The sequence below is a fragment of the Sylvia atricapilla genome, chromosome 7, assembly GCF_009819655.1.
Source record: "Sylvia atricapilla isolate bSylAtr1 chromosome 7, bSylAtr1.pri, whole genome shotgun sequence".
In the NCBI taxonomy this organism is placed as follows: Eukaryota; Metazoa; Chordata; class Aves; order Passeriformes; family Sylviidae; genus Sylvia; species Sylvia atricapilla.
This window is the reverse complement of record NC_089146.1, coordinates 33,619,438-33,637,808: the sequence shown is the minus strand read 5'-3', so window position 1 is coordinate 33,637,808 and position 18,371 is coordinate 33,619,438. Positions and strand designations below refer to the sequence as shown.

Genomic DNA, 18,371 nt, shown 5'->3' with positions numbered 1-18,371 from the left:
AATTTACTACCCCTGCTGATCTGTTTGCCTACAAGTTTAATTAGAGGTTTTTGCAGGTGATTCACAGTAATTGCAATGTTTATTGCATCATTTTCGCTCCTATTCCTAAATTTTCTTGACTGCTTGTGTCTAAAGACACAGTAAACACAATAAAGCAGCATGAGTGGAATTTTTCAGCTCTGCGAATGTACTGAGCTATCTTTTTTGTACCATTTGAACTCACTGATGACTGAAGAGCAAGATGATACCTGTTCCCAAACCCTTAACTGTTTTGTAGGATTTAAGTTCCACTCAGTGCTGGAGAATCCTGTAATCTTCAGCTTTCTTCTGTAGTTTTCTGTCTTTTGCATTTAGTGTCTCCCCAGCTAAAAGCAGTATTTTGGACAGCTGTATTTTAGTATATGATCTTGTCATATTGTTGGGGTATGTTTCCACTGAGGCAGAAGGAGGAGATGGAGTTCAGGATTTTGAGACTCCCTGTGTACAGTTGTGTCACCTGGTCACAAAGTTTGGTCCCTTGTCAATCACCAGAACCTTTATTGGACTGAGGAGCTGAAACAGGGGAACAGTGGAGGGCACCCCAGTGGATTGAGGGGATGGGTGATGTGATCTGAGACAACCCTGGCTGCCATGCACCCATTCCCTGCCAGGTGCCCTGAAGGAGAAAGGATCTTCAAAAAAATTGCTGAATTTCTAATAAATTTAATAAATGAATTTACTATACCACTGATGACTCTTCAGGCACCTCAGCTGATGATCTTGAAAATTTCTTTAGCTGCTTGGGAAGCACCTTCCCCAGCCATCAGTCTTATTGTGAGAAAACATCAGTCTCCTTGTGGGAAAACATGAGCTCAGAGGCTCTCTGAAAGAACCCCACAGCCTGTGTCTGAGCTGATCTCTTCCATCCCGTGGCTGGACAATGTTTTGCACAGAAAACTCACAGATCTGACAGTTTCCAGTGGCTTTGCTGTATCTTACACTTCACATTCCAGAAGATTTTTCAGAGCTGTAAAAAAAGCAATCACTGGGAGAGGCTTGGCCCAATCAAGACTTCTTCAGATTGCCTTGGTAAATCTCTGTGCTGTTCTCACCGCTCGAGTTTCTTGATCTTTGATTCTGTTAGTTCCAGCATCAGAAAAGAGAAGCAGTCAGGCACTCCATGGCTGTGTTCTGTGATTTGAACTCGATAGACGCTGCCAGTGAAGTCAGTAAAGTTTTGGTTTCCTTCGTACTACAGTTTATGGAGTGGTTCAGAGCTTCAGCAGCAGTGAGGATTCCCCTTTAGCACGACCCCTCAATCTCCACATTGTTTTTATTGCTTTCAATTCCTCTATTTTAGCGTTGCAGTTCAGCTGTTAGAAACCATTTGGAGGTTACCACTTCTGTTTCAGATGTTTGCTGCTGTTTGGTCCTTTCCAGGCTCTGTTTAACATTTTCCTGTTATTGCATTCTTTAGTGGAATCTTATAGAAGGTAATGATAAGACATAAAAAATAACGTTAGCAAACAAGTTGGTACCAAGGTAACTCAAGTTTATCCTTGAGGGAAATGGGAACAATATATAATTCACACCTTTCTGTATTTTGGATCTTTCATTTATTGGTTTTCTACTCAGCAGTGTCAGTCATCTTTCTTTTTCAATATGCTGAGTGGAATTCCTAGTCTTTTGGTGCCTGCTTTTGCTAAGCCTTTTTGAGCATGATATAATCTTTTTGAGCATGATGGGATGAAAATTATATTCCATTTGAAAGTAAAAATATTTGAATATGTACAAAACTGCTATTTTTTCCATGCTGCTAAGTATACCAAAAAAAAAAAAAAAAAAAAAAAATTGCTGTTGCAATTCCATATTGTAAGGAAGTTGGTGTAAATCTATGAAGTCATACGTACTTTTCTACTGTCGCCACTTTTTTCAGATCTCTATTCAATCTCTGAGATGCCAGTGCATGCAACATTAGCCATTTTTAATTAATCTATCAGTGAAAACCACGTGAATGCTTTGTCTAGTCCCTCCCACCAGTTATGGTCTTGCATTTGGTCATAATAATTTTCTTCTATTACTACGTAAACTTTACATTTTATTTTCTTCAAAGACCTCTGCTGTTTTTTTAGTCATTTAGAAGTTTATCTGATTCGCAGCACTCTGTGCCTCACATAATTTTCACCACATGCTGCTGGCCCCATTTATAAGTTTATATCAAATATATCCCCTGTTCTGATATTCATGTTCCATGTGATAGAATTTTTGAATGTCTTATACAATACAGCGAAATTCTTTTCAAAAATAATAAAATACTTTCTATATTTGCCTTAAGATTTGAGTTTAATCTACCATTCAACATCTGATTTTAGCTGTTTTTCTGGTAGCCAGTGTTTTGAGTGGGATCAAGTGATAAAGATGTACTTGGAATTCTGCATCAAGTCTCATTATCTGCTTTCCAAGTTACTTAGTTGGTTCTCTGACTGTTACTGAAACTGGTTAGAAATTTACCTTTGTGCTGAGAGCTGTATTTCTGGATTGGTGAGCAGAGCTGTTATTTCACACAGTCTGACTTGCAAAGGAGCTCACAGCAATATCTGACGTGTTTCCAAACCTGTGGGTTGTTTCTTGAATGACAAATGACTCTGAATGAGAAACTGAGAGTTTCTAGAAAAGTATTGATTAGTGACTGTAAGTCTGTAGCTGAGGAGAGAGAGATGCTGAAGGCTTCTGTCAGCAGTTTTGGTGGAGGCATTTGATTGGATTTTGTATCAGGTCCTCGCAGAATTACAGTCTACACAAAACCACAAAATTCTGCTCATGTCTCTACAAAATAGTAGTATAATGTAGATTGTATAATGAGGATATAATTTGTTGTGCTTTTGGTCTTTTTTTAGCATAAAATAGAGTAACTCCATGTAGTGAATGATTCTATGTGTAAGTGCTATTTCTGTTGAAATTCATATTAAAAAAATTTCAATCAGCAATACAACAAAATCAGATGTACATAATAGCTTTTCAGTGGGCATGCAGGTATTAGAAGAACGTCTTTTGAACAAAAACTGTATATAAATATAGCCATCAAGCTGTATTATCAAGCAATCAAAACAGAAAGCAACAATTATAGTATTTCATTTTAGACAGAAAATGTGGGCTAATATTACCAAAATATATTCATGCTCCCATTTACTTTCATCGTGCATTAGATGATATATTGGTTATTTGATTTCTGTTTCATCCTGAATAAACTTTCTAAAACCAACACCACGATGCTTTTCCTAGTAGCTCAGATGGTGGGAGCTGTGACTTTGTTGGCAAAGCGAAAGGGGCTGCTCAGATCAGGAGAATTCAAACACACACACCTTCATTTTCCAAGTCATCAGTCTTCTAATTGCCGTGACACCATTCATTACATTAGCATTAATATATGAAATATATCTAGGCAATGCGCCCGCTCCTAAGTGCAGTACATAGTTGTCTCCCATAAATACTCAAACCACCATTAATGAAAACTAATGACCCATCAAAATTTGCATTCGGAGTACTACTTGAAATCTCCAAAGGACTGCCCACAAAGCTAGGGTAGCAATTTTTTGGCATTTGGAGTTGCTGTTTCCCAATATGTTACTCTGCTTAGTGCTAATTACCCAACAGAATGGATAAATACAACCATTTTAATATATATTATAACCCAGTTTCAGCCACAAGATTGTAATTAGCAATTGAGCAACACTCTTGTTAGCATAATCAAGCAAATAAATCACTTCAGTTTGATGTTTAAAGGTCTAAACCAGCATTTTTTTTCTTCCCTTGTGTGTGAAAGCAAGTTGTCTTTCTGCTTTCTTTATTTTTGTAAAATAATCTAGTGTATTTTAAAATTATTATAGAAATAATTAGTTAACTCATCTATGATGTCTAGTATTTAGGATTATCTACTGACAAATATCAGTAATGCACAGAAAAATAGTCCTAATTTAACGTATAATTATGGAAAAAATAGTCATGTGATCGTTCTTTTTTTTTTTTTAATTTGTTTGAGACTGTGGTGGTGTCTGTTGGTCTCCTAGCAGTTTCTGAAGAATTAAACATTTATTTCTTAGTGTTTAGGGCACTACTGGCAAGTTTTGGGGCAGGTAGTCATAAGAGGTTTGACCTCAAGGTGTCTATGCTTTGGAATTTATGTGTTGTTCAGGCCTTTTGGTTTGGCTTTTCAGATTGGTGGATTTTTTTTTGATTTTATGCTATTTTTTTACCTTTTTTTAAACTATACTAGGTCACGATTTGTATGATCTTTCTCATTTAAATCCCCCTACTCTATCCTGTCTCCTTCTAAAAATCAGTGTTTCTTTCCATGTTAGAGAAGAATAAGCCCTTTGGTACAAAGAATAAGAATTCAGTAAGATTTTGTAAATGACATTTTTATTCAAAAGTTTATCCAGATTTCACATTAACAAGAACAAAATTGGAAGGCAAAAAGGATCATTTTGAAGAGTACTGTGATGCTTCACTTGTGAACTGTTGTGATTTCTCCTTTTTAATGGTGTAGAGGGATGCAGGAGCCTCCTCAACCTCTGCAGTGACAGCCCAGTACCTTAGGATTAGTGATGAGTTCGTGAAGTGCTCCTTATGTCATCAGAGGAGACCAACTGCGTGATGTGTTGTCTGACACCACTGATGGAAATTGTTTAGACACTCTTCACGGTGCATGGGCGCAGATGTGGTCTCCTTGAGTAGCTCAGTAAACAAAAGAGGTACCTGGAGGAGCATTCAGCTGCTCGTGTACAGATGGGTTTGGCTCTGTGCTACTACCAAAAGGGAGAAATGAAAATATCTGTGGTGTAGATAGTCCCTGGTAATTGAACTTTCTGACTGAGTACATGCTGTGTGTTTATCTCTTGGTAAAACAATGTGGCCAGTTGGTTATTTGGAGTTTTTGTTAATTTTCTTTTCCTGAGGAGACAGGCAGGTCAGCCAAAAACAGGTTTGGGAGGTCAGTGAAACCATAGCCAAAGTTAAGGGTTTGCACAAAATATTAAAGAAATGCCTAAAAGTGCTTGATTACATCTTTGAAATAAAGGATAAAAACACCAAAAACATATTTAATTTGCTTTCTTCCTGTACCCCAGTCTTACAAAACAGTTGATTTTTTTATAGATGGGTTTGGATATGTAAAACAGTAAGTTCATGTTACTGTGCACAAAACGTCAGTCATTACCAAAATTATTTAATGGCCTATTCTGATTTGTGGTCACATAGAGGATGTGAAGAAGAAAAAACTATTCTTCACATGCAAACATTTCATTGAAAAAGTTAACCCAACCTTTAGGATTGTGGGTAATTATCTAGCAGGGAAAAAAAAACAAGTCCAGTTCCCAATATTTCTTATATGGATTATAACACACAGTCACTTTCCACTTTTAGCTCTCATGTGCCATTTTTTAATAATTGACACAATCAAAATCAAGCACAGGCACTTCTTGTTCTGAGGATTTTCTGATAAAAATGTCTTCGGATGCAAGCGGCTCTTAATTTATCATTATTACAGGATGATGTTTTGAATCAGTCAATTCTAGACTGACTATCAATAGATAAAATTATTGATTTTCTTTAAATTTTATCAAAATTTAAACAGAGAGTTCCATTTGAGTCTCCAAATCTTGATATTTATGGTATATTTTATTCCACAGATTCTGGTCTTATCATATACCTGTGGAGAGTTTGGTTTGAATTTTTCCTAGATCTTTTTTGTGCTGTAACTTTTTACAATTACCACAGTGGAAATTATTTTTTAGATCTGCACTTTCTATCGTAAAACACTCAACTGTGTGGGTCCATATTATTTAAATATTGACAATGTGGCTCTTGTTATTTAAATACCAAAGCTGCAGCATAGGCAAAAATTCTTTCAACTAGAAAGAGAATTAACTAAAAGTGAAGTTAATACACAGTATTTGTTTGGAAGGCACTGAACTTTAAAGGTTTTCAGTTCAAGGTTTTACTTTTGGTTGCTCTACAGTAATAACCTTTTTGTCTGAAATTAGGAGCTCTGAGACCATCTCTCATCACAGGAAGTGAGGGCTCATGACAGGGACAATCAGAAGATTTGCTACAGTCTCCAGCCATTAGTTCAATGAAGTTTGAGATTGAAATCAAAGCTGTTAAAATTTTAATTCTGAAACTTTGGGAGACAATGCCTGTTTTTCAGTTTTTTCGTGATTTGTTAGTTACTAATGGTAACTTTTCTTGATAAATGCCTTAGTTTAACATTTCAATCAATTTTGTTTGCTTGTGAAAATGAGTTTCTTTCTTAGGGTAACACTAATTTCCACGAATATGTGAAAAATGAAGCATTTCTTTATGCAAAAGTGAAACTGGTGAAAATTGTTTTCATCTCTGCAGACTCTTAAGAACAGAATTTCATCAGGTTTTCTCCATAACCTCTTTAGGCAATTTCCCTCAACATTTATCTCAGAATTAACCTCAAAAGCTTTTTCCCACCTTAGGCCTCAACCATATACAGTTTGATAGTGATCCTCCTCATTTCTAAAACTTGGAAATTTTACAGATAAAAAGCTTTGGTGGGCAGACCAGAACTTGGCTCAGATCGGCACCTGCAATAAAAAAGATGGAAGAAACCCAACTGTCCTGCGAAACAAAACTGCAGGAGTTGTTCACATGAAAGTGTATGATAAAGCAGCACAGCAAGGTAAGTCACGTTTTCACTGTGTTTAACCAACTTTTACAGTGCTCAGTATCTTTTCCTATGCGGGTCTCCCAATCTGAAAAAAGTAAAAACTTGTAATTAACTAATTCCTTGAGTATCTTAGTGAATTTAAACTTTTCTTCACAAAGCTTCAATATGCTGGGGTGTGTTTATTTCACTGTATGTAATGTCTATTCTAGATCTTATTAAAATGTATTCTTCTATTACTTAAATATAGTAATAATTAAGCAGGAGCATGGATTTGTGAGATCACTTTGGGGTGTGTCTTAAATATACAAAAAAGTGGCTCATTTATGAAGATAACTAGGCTAATATAATATTTGATTAATGAATGGGATATAATTAACGATTTCCTCATGTTCTAGATTAGGTGATCTAGTGAGATTTCGTCATTAAGTCAATGTAGAATGTTCAGGTTTTCCATACACTTTTAGTTTAAAAATGGCTGATTTTTCAGAAAACGTAATTATTTATATTCTGAGGGGAAATCTGAGATTGAAATTCTGCACAAGTAAAGCGTGGAAAAGTACAGGAATTTATGAAATATTTTATGCCTACCTCAATTTTTCAATTATTTTTTTTGCCGTCTGAACCAAAAATTGAAAACACTAATAATATATCGATAACAACACTTACTTTTTAGCCAGGGCTGCATTGCTCAAGTGTTGGTTTCTCTTGTCTCTTCTCCTCTCATGTCACAGGCAGCAATTCCTGTCAGTTAAACAATGGGGGATGCTCCCAGCTTTGTTTGCCAACGTCAGAAACCACCAGAACTTGTGTGTGCACAGTAGGCTACAACCTCCAAAAAAACCGCATGGCCTGCAAAGGTAAAACGGCTTTCAGCATTTATATTAACCTACTTCAGTTCTAGGGGGACATTGCAATGCGAAAATAAACTCACATTGTCGTTTTTAGTTAAATAACTGTACTTAAAATGCTTGTTTGAAGCAGTAACAGAGAAATGTGGTTAGGACAGAGTTAAATTTATCTTTTCATTAAATTATTCAAATAAATAATTTTCTGTGGTAACTCTGATTATTTTTTTTGTTTGTTTTTGTAGACAGAAAAGCAGACCATATGAGCCTTCATTAATAAATATTCTTCAAGGTCATATAGCTTATCTTTAAACTAAATTATAGGCTACAGGTATCTGAATACTGGGGTATCTCATCATATTGCTCTTAATATAAAATAAAACCAAAATTTTCCTTTAATCTTTTTAAGTTGGCAGAAGTTAGAACATAACTTACTGCCAGAGTCTTGCTCTTTGCCTGAATAATGCCAAATAGCCTTATGGTCAAGGTGCCTTATAGTTTTATAAATTAAATATTATTTATTACTATTAATTAGGACTAAGTAGTTCCTGAGAATTACTATGTAAGAAGAACTCTACACAGTAGAATTTATTCCTACTGAACAGAAATAGGTGCATTTGGAACTTGATTAATGTAACACAAAAGTAGGCATTTAAAATGCATCACTAAAACTACATAATTCTCTCTCTCTGCAAAGGGAATGTGTGTAACTGAAGTGAGATGAATCCTGTACCTTGAAAGACAATTTACTGTCCTGTTTTCCGCAAGTTCTCTAAAATTATCTCTTGCTGAATATGTTCATGAAGCACAGATGTGCGCTGAAAATATTCTTAAATTTTCTCATAATTCAAATCCAATTTTTTTTTAAATCTTAATTTCCATTTCTGCTAATTACCTGATTATAAGGTGGTATTTGGAATGGACAGTGATTCCTTTCTCTTGACAGGACCACATTTGTCATTTAATTAGAATACACTCTAACAACTCTTGGATATCTTTTCAAAGAGCTAGAGTTGTCACTCTGAAGAACTGTGGAGCACTATTGGAAAATTATATCTAATGTGTGTTAGCTCCTCTAATTTTGGTCATTTGGGCAGTTTCCATTTTGCTCTCATTGGCTGCTTTATCTTCCCCTTAGGTATTGAATCGTTTCTCATGTACTCTGTTCATGAGGGAATTAGAGGAATCCCTCTTGATCCAAATGATAAAATGGATGCTTTAATGCCTATATCTGGGGCTTCATTTGCTGTGGGCATAGACTTCCATGCAGGTAAATGTTATGTATAATTTGTTTTATGTAAAGTTAAAATTGCAAATTCTTCTCGTGAATGAAATAACTCGTTTTCAAACCTTCTAAGCAATTACAACTGTATTTACAGAGACTGGAAATGGATCATGTTACAGGGTTAGGCTCTGCCTTTAATATTTACAGTAAATAGGAAATATTACACACATGCTGATTGTTCTGGCAGCAGCGGCTGCTCCCCTTGGGTGGAGTCATCACTGAGAACTTGAGGTTTTACAAAAAGTGTTCATCAAGGAAAAGGGCTTGTTCCTGCTATGACACTTTTCCCATGGGATTGTCTTAGTCCTGTGTGATTTTCTCATATCATGGATATAGTTCAGTTATAGTCTCTAGAGACATAAAAATCACCTAAAAGCCACTGCCTATAAGCCCACATCTGCGATGGGAAAGTCTCTGTTACAGAGAATTTAATCTATTCCTAGGAAGGAACAGAAGGAGAGAGAAGTGGTGACTACACATGTTCATGACAGAGGATGATAAGACAATGCAGTTGGGTTTTCTAGGGATTTCTTTTATTTTTTTTTTTAATTTAAATTATGCAAACTCTACAAAATTATCATGTGTAACACAGAAGACTGAAATTTGACCTTTTCAATTTAAATTACCAAAAATAGGGTTTTATTGGCTAATTTGTATCTCTTCTTTTCTTTTTTTTTTTTTTTTTTTTTTTTTTTTTTTTTTTTTTTGGGGATGTTTTATTTTTACCATAGTAGTAAGTAAACTCTTCACTTCAGAGAGTTTAATGTGGACTTAGCTAATAAATATCAAATTAATGCTTTGGAGAGAATGAGGTTTTTGATTTTCTGGAAAAATGATATTTGAGTCTGGATGAAATTAGGTGAGGTTCTCCAAATTGTCTTCATGAGGTTCCAGCACAGGGAACATGAATAGAATTGGCAGTGACAAATGCATTGCAAAGATAAATGTAAATGGTGTGTAGCAGTGAAATCACAAGGGGATAGTGTGTTATGAAAAGTTACAGCTTTCAACTGCATTTTAGCTTCAAAAACAGCTTTTTTTCTTATTTTGGTACCTTATATTGAATTTTATAAATTAATATTTAAAATCCTACATATATCAAATATGATTCAGAAAAGAAGTGGAGGTATTTTCAGATTTCATCTTGGTTTGTTTTATTTTCCACTTGGCGAGTGTTGCTGTCATTTCACTCTTAATTGAGAAAGATTCCCAAATTTTGCTGTTATCTCAGTAATTTAAGTATGCAAAGTGAATAAAATATATTTACATATGCTACTAGTACAGTATATCATAATTAAAACTCTAATGAGGATGTTTTTTGCTGACATGAACAAGGTAGAAGATACATACACCTCTTTCTCCCCTGTTTTTTGATACTTCTAAATTCTAATTAGCAAATAAGTAGCAAAAATGTATGTCTTTCATATTTGTTTTGACTACTTGAAGTCAGAATTGTCATTTGTGTAATTGATGGTGAGGTAAGATTCTTGAGCATACCAGTAGTGTATGGTCACAAATAACTCTCTTTTTTTATCAATCTATCTATCAATCTACACAAATACATATGTATAGATATATGTGTATATATCTAGATATAAAACATTTATATCTATTTATGTAGGCAATATTTCTATGCTGTATATAGAAATATACATTCTATAAATACACTCAAACAGGTATGGAATTAAAAGAAGATTTACAAAGTATGAAAAGGTAATGAAAGAACAAATGTTATTTAATATCTGTCTGCAAAACATCTCACTCAGGAAGTCATCAGCTCATTACTTTGCAAGCAGAATGTTGATTGCAGCTGCTTTATAGAACCCTGTCAGTGAAAATAGAGACAATTCTGCTTGAGGGATGTTCTCACTTTGTTTGTCCCACCTCTTTTTTGAGGTCATTATGTGCCACGGAGAGGAGTTTGTGTCTGTGTTTGGGGCACTTCAAATCCTCCATCTAGCTTTTGAGTTTAAACGGTCAAAGTTGTCCCATTTTTCCACTTAATGGACAATCACTGCAGCAGAAAGGCTGGGAAGACAGCTGAGATGTCTTGAAACACCAAACAAAAAGCCTGTTATTGGAAGCTTGTCAGGACATTTAAAATAAAAGCTGACTTGTGGATGGAATGTATTTTTTTATTCTTTTGTCAGCATATCACTCTCAAATGTCACTTTTTATTTCCCTAGTTAATTTTCTTTTCTTACACTGTTAAAATACAGTGTCAGGTTACTGAATGAAAAGACTGTATAAGCAGTTTTACACTGTAGCTTTTCAGATTCCTAAATATTTTGGAATTGTGACAAACAGAATAGTATGGTTTTTGTAGCATTTATTCCGTTAGGGAAAAGGTAAAGTCAGCATATTTATTGTGATTTTTAACAGAGGTAGTAGCTTCCATCTGCTGTCATAGGCCTGTTGTGCTACATGTGCTCTACTAAGCAACCTAAAATTCTGACAGAATTATTTTAAACAAAATTTAAGAAAAGGCAAAAGAATGAGGAATTAAAGCTCATTGATATTTAATAGATATAAATAAAGCTATAACTAGCAATATTAACAGATGCTAATGCAGATACTTAGACTGAAGTAAGTGAATTAATCTGAGAATCATTGGCACACGTTTTGTAGGGAATGATACAATCTATTGGACAGACATGGGTTTCAACAAGATCAGCAGAGCTAAGCGAGACCAAACCTGGAAAGAAGACATTGTCACAAATGGTTTGGGGAGAGTTGAAGGCATTGCAGTGGACTGGATAGCAGGTAGGTCTGGGCCTTCTCCAGGACTTGTCATCGTTCCTGAGAAAACGCACTTGCCTCTTCAGCCCAAGGTTAAATAGCTTGGTTTCCTTTCAGCTCTAGTTTCTTATATTGTAAATGTCTGGAAATTACTCATATATATGCATTGGATGGCACTTCTTAGGTGGACAGTGTCAATACCAGTTTATGCTACAAAAAGGCTGGATAAGACTATAAACTACAAATGAAATAGAGCAGTGTCTGGTTCTGGCTTAAACACTCTTCAAGTAGTATGTTGTCAAATTATGCCCTTTTCTTACCCAGAAAACTAAGAGTTTTAAAAACTATTCAATTTTCAGTCTCATGTGCAGGGTGAGGTGTTATAAATCACACCATCACAATCAGAAACCAACTATTTCCTCATTACAATACATTATAAGCTTTTCTTAGCCTATCAGCTTTTGCCACACAATGCTGTAAATGCCTTAAAACCAATCTACTAAAATAACCCCCTGTAGGTCCTACTACAATGCATCTTTCATAGTTCTGTTTCTCCAAAGTATCTAGTCTTATTTGCAAAGCCATCCTTTAAAACTTGTTTCTAGTTCCATTTCTCTCTCAACAATGTCCATCTATTCCATAACACTTCTAAGTCAGCATTTTGTATCTCAAAGTTTGCATACCAAATACATACCACATGAGCTTTCCATCAAGCTTTCAGAATTCTCAACAAATTCGTTTCCCATATTCTCCTTCAGCGACTTGAAGGAATATTTTTTTTCCAGGTAACATTTACTGGACTGATCACGGCTTCAACCTGATCGAGGTGGCGCGGCTGAACGGCTCGTTCCGCTACGTGGTGATCTCCCAGGGGCTGGACCAGCCACGCTCTATCGCGGTACACCCCGAGAAAGGGTAACACGTTATTCCTAACCTACACGGGGCTTTTGCCTTGCTCTCTGTATCCATAATGTCCCGTGAGTTGGCTGAGAAATGCTTCTGGTTTTCCAAGGAAACCGTTCCACTTGACGGTTAGACGTTGCTTGGAAGCGTGCTGCAATCTGAAGTGGCCAGCAAGGCCAAGGAAGCCACATCAGCTGATGAGGGACTTTGTGATGAAATCACAGAGCAGGGTAATCATTGGAAGTTGTAAATTCCAGCATGATGTAACATCCCAGTGCAACATCTAGGGAGAGTGGCCACGGTTAGCTGAAAGTCATGTGATATGAAGGTTGTGGGTTGGAGAGTAAGGGTTGGCAAAAGTGACATCTGTATTCACCCAGCTGATTTTGGAGGGCAGGGGCTACCCTGCAGCACTGACCACCCCCTTCCACCTCCAGAAGTCCTTGTGGAATCCCTGTCCCTGGACCTGTTGAAGACCAGGCTGGATGGGGCTCTCAGTAACCTGGCTGTGGGAACGTGTCCCTTCCCATGGCACGGGGGTTGTTTAGGATATACTTAAGGAGAATTAGAGGAGCACAGATTGCTGTTTGACATGTCTGGTAGAATGATGTATCTTCTGCAAAGGAAGGAAAGCTTCACCTGTTTTATAATATTGTGCCACAGAATGATAACTTGAGATGTCTCCACTCAGTTCCTCCAGAAGCACAGCAGCATTTTGCTAGGAAGTACAGGGCTGTCTTTCTGCACAAAGATTAAGGCCTTTTTGCCCTTTGCATTATTGTTAAATCTCTTCCCCTTCTTCAAGGTAAAACCTTGAAAGGTGTTCTTCCCTCCCCTTACCCTGATTTCACCTCCTGCATTTGTCTGGAAGCTGGAGTTGACAGCTGTAAGAATAGAGAAGAAAATAGCAGTTATCAGAGCTCGTTGAGTCTGCCAATTATGCCAAAATGGGAAACAGGCAGCATTCAGCTGGTTGGTGACATTATTTGTTGTCACTGAGGAAAAAGTGAGGAATGTGTAGCCCTACGTAAGGGTGTCTTTGTCCCCCATCAGCTATATTGATTCATATAATATTTTTTGGCATCTGTTTATGGTTTTCTTTAGAGGATTTTGGATTCATTTAACCTGCTAATTATGGGTTGGTTTAAGGAATGTTTTAGTATATTGAATATCTGCTTTCTTGTGGTCAACATTTAGTTTATGAATCCTGTATTAAGAGAGTCTCAAATAACTCTCTGACCTCTGACGAGACCCCTGAAAGCAATTGCAGTTCTGTATAGAGGTGCTGTTAATGATCTGGTTAAAATTGCATTAAACTTATGTAGTGATTGTTAAAATCCAGCTGATTAATACTGCCTGTTTTGACAATCTTCAACATATTTTTATTTTAACTCTTGTTGCAGTTCAGTTTCCTAGTCTGCATGAGTTTTGTCGTTAGTATAAATGGTATTGTTTTTTATATCAAGAACTGTGAGAACAGATTCATCTTTTCCTGGAGCCAGAAAGCTCTACAATGAGAGCCAAAGTGGGTTGTTTCAGAAGCTGTATTTGATGAGCAAATTATAGGATTCATGGGTTTTTTCACCCTTATCACATTATTATCCCTCATTATTTCACATATCTGTAGTCATCTAATCAAATGCCTCTGCTTAACAGCAGATTGGTGAAATGATGTCACCAGACACAGAGCAGAACTGTTTAGTAATGCCCAGAAGGTTTTGTAATCTTTAAAAACCAACTAACACATTCAATCCACACAGATGAAAGCACTGGAGAATGGTTTTGTGTGTTGTGTTCAATTTACATACAGCATGTTACTGAAGAAAGTTGCAGTGCTCTATGAATATTTGCTATGAAAATCTTTCTTCTTTAGGCAACTAGTAATTCTTTAGGTCTCGATTGTTATATTAGATATTTCTTCCTCAGAATATATATTAATTTGTGTGTTTATAATATCTTTTAACACAGATATAAATTTATATTTGCAGACATATAGATATCCCCACAAAGCTGTTCCATAGGCTACTGTTCATAAAGGAAGTGCTCTGTGTAAATTTTTTGGCCTCATTTTGCTGTACCTGAAGCAACAGCCTGAGAAGTTTATCAAGGTAGAAGTCTGACAAAACATCTTATCCCAAATCAGTGGTGCAAGTGTGGCACTGAGTATACAGGAACATGAGATTAGATAAGTAAGAACCAGACTGTTCCCAAGAGGCATTTGGCAAAGTTTGAAAATATTTTCTTCTCAAATAAGGTCCTGTTGCTCTACCATTTCCCACAGTGCTTCTCACAACTTCGTATCTAAAACATTTTTAAGTTAGGCATCTCTTGCGTTATCACAGCATTTGTTAGTCATTAGGTGCAAGAGCTTCTGTTCCAGATACTTTTATTTTTTTTAACTTGCATTTTTTTCCCCAAACACAAGGCTGAATTCTCTAAGGAATAGAGTTGCTTATGGACTAATGGAATACAATTTTAAGAATTTCTTCATATATGTAATTTGAAAACAATATCTTAACTAAGTGTCCAATAAACAAGTATTATGATACATGTAATTTCTTAAAACTATTTAGAGATGTGAGCACTGTATGTTTTTAAGTTATCCATTTAATGGTAATAGCACATTTTGTTTGCAGTTTTAATTGGTGGTTTCTGTAACATTCTAGGTATTTATTTTGGACAGAGTGGGGACAGACCCCTTGCATAGGCAGAGCACACTTGGATGGCTCTGAGAAGGTCGTCCTTGTGAGCCTGGGGATTGCATGGCCTAACGGGATTTCCATCGATTATGAGGTTGGTTCCTCTGTCTTCCAGCATCCCTTAAAATGTGCAGTATTTGTTACGTTTCATTAAAGCCAGCTGGTGTTCCACCTTGATGTAATCTTAATGACTCTTAATTAAATACTTGGACAAGCCTGTTGACGTTTCCTTTGAAATTAATCTTTAGGAAAATAAATTGTATTGGTGTGATGCTCGTACCGACAAGATAGAAAGAATTGACCTTGAGAGTGGAGGGAACCGGGAGATTGTGCTGTCAGGGAGCAATGTGGATATGTTTTCAGTGGCTGTGTTCGGAGCTTACATCTACTGGTCTGACAGGTAATTTATTTTTCATAAGTATTTTAAATCTCCAAACGTTATTTCAGTGCCAGGTGCCTCACCTTTGTAGGATTAGCCATTCCTTAGCAAGGTCACAGGCGGGATCGTGGAATCCTGCTTGCTTTCCAAGGAGAGGGAGTTCTGGAAGACAAAAAAAGTGCCTCAGTGCCATAGATGAGAACAGGCTCCTCCACCTCCTGTTTAGAGAACTCTCCACTGCTCTTCAGTCATTTGTTTGGTGTGAATTAGTTGAGGATTGTTGATGAGACATCTTCAACTTTTTTGGCAGAGCACATGCAAATGGCTCTATTAGAAGAGGCCACAAGAATGAGGCCACGGATGCTGTGACCATGAGGACTGGCCTTGGAATAAACCTGAAGGAAGTGAAAGTCTTTAATAGAGCACGAGAGAAAGGTTGGCTGTTCTTAAGGATGCTATTGATTGTTTTAATATCACCTGCTACTTTTTCTGTATATTAAAGCATTCCAAAAATTAAGTAATCAATGATTTTATCACCACTTTTTACTCTTGAAGTATTTTTTTTAAAAAACCTAAATGAATGTACTAAAGAAAACATATAGTACAAATCCTACTAAAACTCTTCAGAGTATTTCAAAGAAAAAACCTAAAACCAAAACACTTCCTACCATTCCAGGTTTGATGCTTTTTGTTTTGTTTTTCTTAAAAGACAGTCTAAGGATTGAGAGAACTTGAACTCTTAAGATTGAAAGACCTTGACCTGTGCTTTACAGAGCAGTAATTTCAGGCAGTTTGAGATTTCTATTGGAAAGCAAACCAGATTTTTTTTCATATTAGAAATAGAAATTCCTGTCCTCTGTGTCTCAGTATTTATTTGCTGACATTACTTTGAGTCTCTTTGGGTTTGTTTTTTTTTGTTTGTTTTTTGTTCCTTCTGTGGAAAGAGATCTTGTAAATAATCAGATTTCCTTTATATTCAATTAATTTAGCAAACTCAAGAGACAAAGGTTATTATAGACTCTTTGATTTATGGTATTGATGGTTAAACATTATTCTCTACTACCTGACTAGCAGTAATGTTGCTATTTAACTCTTTTTACTTCTAAAATTCTGGTTTTGACAAGATCTTGAAAAACTTGTTTTACTGAGAAAAATTGGTCAGGTATCTACCAAAAATGATGATTTCCTTAGTCAAAGTTGCTACCAGGTAATCCAGACAAAATTGTCTAGAAATATTCTCAAAAAGAGAGGAAAAAAAAATGGTAACACCATTATATATGTAAAGTTTTTAATAGAAATATATTTCTACTGTTGGTAGCACTCAAAATTTGCTTTAATCACAGCATTATATATCCAAAGATTCTGTTTCTTCCACATAAATCTCTCTCCTAAATAACTGCATTAAAAATGACATGTTAAATATGAATTTTGAAAGGAAACATATTTAAAAATTAATTTTTTTAAAAAAATTATCTTTTTTGAGAAAAAAATTGCAAACATATATGCATAATAATTTTACTTTGGAATTCTGCATGCAATTTCAGAGCATCATATTTTGTGGAAAAAATAAATCCACACCAAAATCCATTTATTTTAACTAGGCTAGAAATTGTTAATGTCTTCTGGCTTGGAATGGCTTTATATTATAGAATTAGGAAATCAGAACAGTGGGATAAAACAATGCTTCTTTATGTGTAATTTTTGTTGATGGATTTATAGACTTGATCACATAAGGAATAGGAGAAATTGTTACTGAAGCTAAAAATCTACTGCTTTTAGTTTGAGAAACATACCTGAATGATTTTTTAATACATTTTTCAAATTTTACTAGGGTACAAATGGTTAATGTCATTGGGAGGGGATGTCAGTGAGCCAGAAGGACAAAAGGGAAAAATACAGGTGAAAAATGTTTTTGGAATGTTTTTCTATATCACACTATTTTATATATATATATATTAAGTTTATTGAACTAGAAGTAGTTAACTGTTTAAAAAAAACCTGATGTAATTAAATAGTTTCCTGACTTTTGTTATCAAAACAACCCCACAAACCAAAAAAAACCACCAACACCCTGGTGAGCTGTGCTGATTGTGATAAATGCTTTTTTTTCAAACACCTGTTTTACCCTTTCTGATGATCCCGTTCTGCAGTGGGACTTGCAAAAATTCCCATCCTTCAGTTCAATTTTACAGGTGTGCCAGGACATGCCCTGACTACTCTGGCTTCAGAACTGGCCATTTTTAAAGATGTTTACAGCTGGTGAACCATGGAAGCATTGAAGTTTTCCTAGAGATTTTAGAAGCTCGAGGATCTATTTAATGTATTTTCTTTGTTTCTTCTCCACCTCTCATTGTTCCAAACAGATATTAACTTTTCTAGCCTAATAAAACTTCTAAAGTATCTTTTAAGCAAATGAAATGTAAAAATGTGTATAGCTGAATCTCCACATATTTTACATAATTCCAGAGGATTATCTCATGGAATTTTTCCTAGGAGAACAAAATTAAGTATTTCTGCCTTAAAGAACAAGTTACCTCTCATTTGCCATGTTTTTTTTCTTAAAAGGATTTTCAGCTTGAAATGTATCAGTTAAAGAATTTGATCAACGGTAACTTCAGACACTACATCTTCCCCAACAATTATGGTTTTGTACCCAAAAACATTCTATTTAAATGCTTTATTCACCTCCATTATGCGGAAAACTTTCAGAAATGGGAAAATTACTATTTCTGAAAAAGCAGAGTTGTTAGGTGGAATGGGCTGTCAGAAACAGAAACTGAATTATCTCAACTAGCTATAATAGTAATTCATAAATAGTCCAAAATAAAAAAGAATAAGGCAAATAGTT

General features: G+C 35.6%; 1 protein-coding gene across 1 annotated transcript in view; it reads left to right on the top strand.

The window, feature by feature from the left end:
- Window positions 1–18,371, top strand: part of LRP1B (LDL receptor related protein 1B) — a 271,488-nt gene that overhangs the window by 108,863 nt on the left and 144,254 nt on the right. Inside the window, exons 27-34 of the mRNA XM_066323173.1 lie at window positions 6,545–6,685; window positions 7,405–7,530; window positions 8,657–8,788; window positions 11,432–11,566; window positions 12,328–12,457; window positions 15,112–15,238; window positions 15,393–15,544; window positions 15,834–15,958. Of these exons, the coding sequence (XP_066179270.1) occupies window positions 6,545–6,685; window positions 7,405–7,530; window positions 8,657–8,788; window positions 11,432–11,566; window positions 12,328–12,457; window positions 15,112–15,238; window positions 15,393–15,544; window positions 15,834–15,958 (1,068 nt within the window). The remainder of the gene's footprint in view (window positions 1–6,544; window positions 6,686–7,404; window positions 7,531–8,656; window positions 8,789–11,431; window positions 11,567–12,327; window positions 12,458–15,111; window positions 15,239–15,392; window positions 15,545–15,833; window positions 15,959–18,371) is intronic.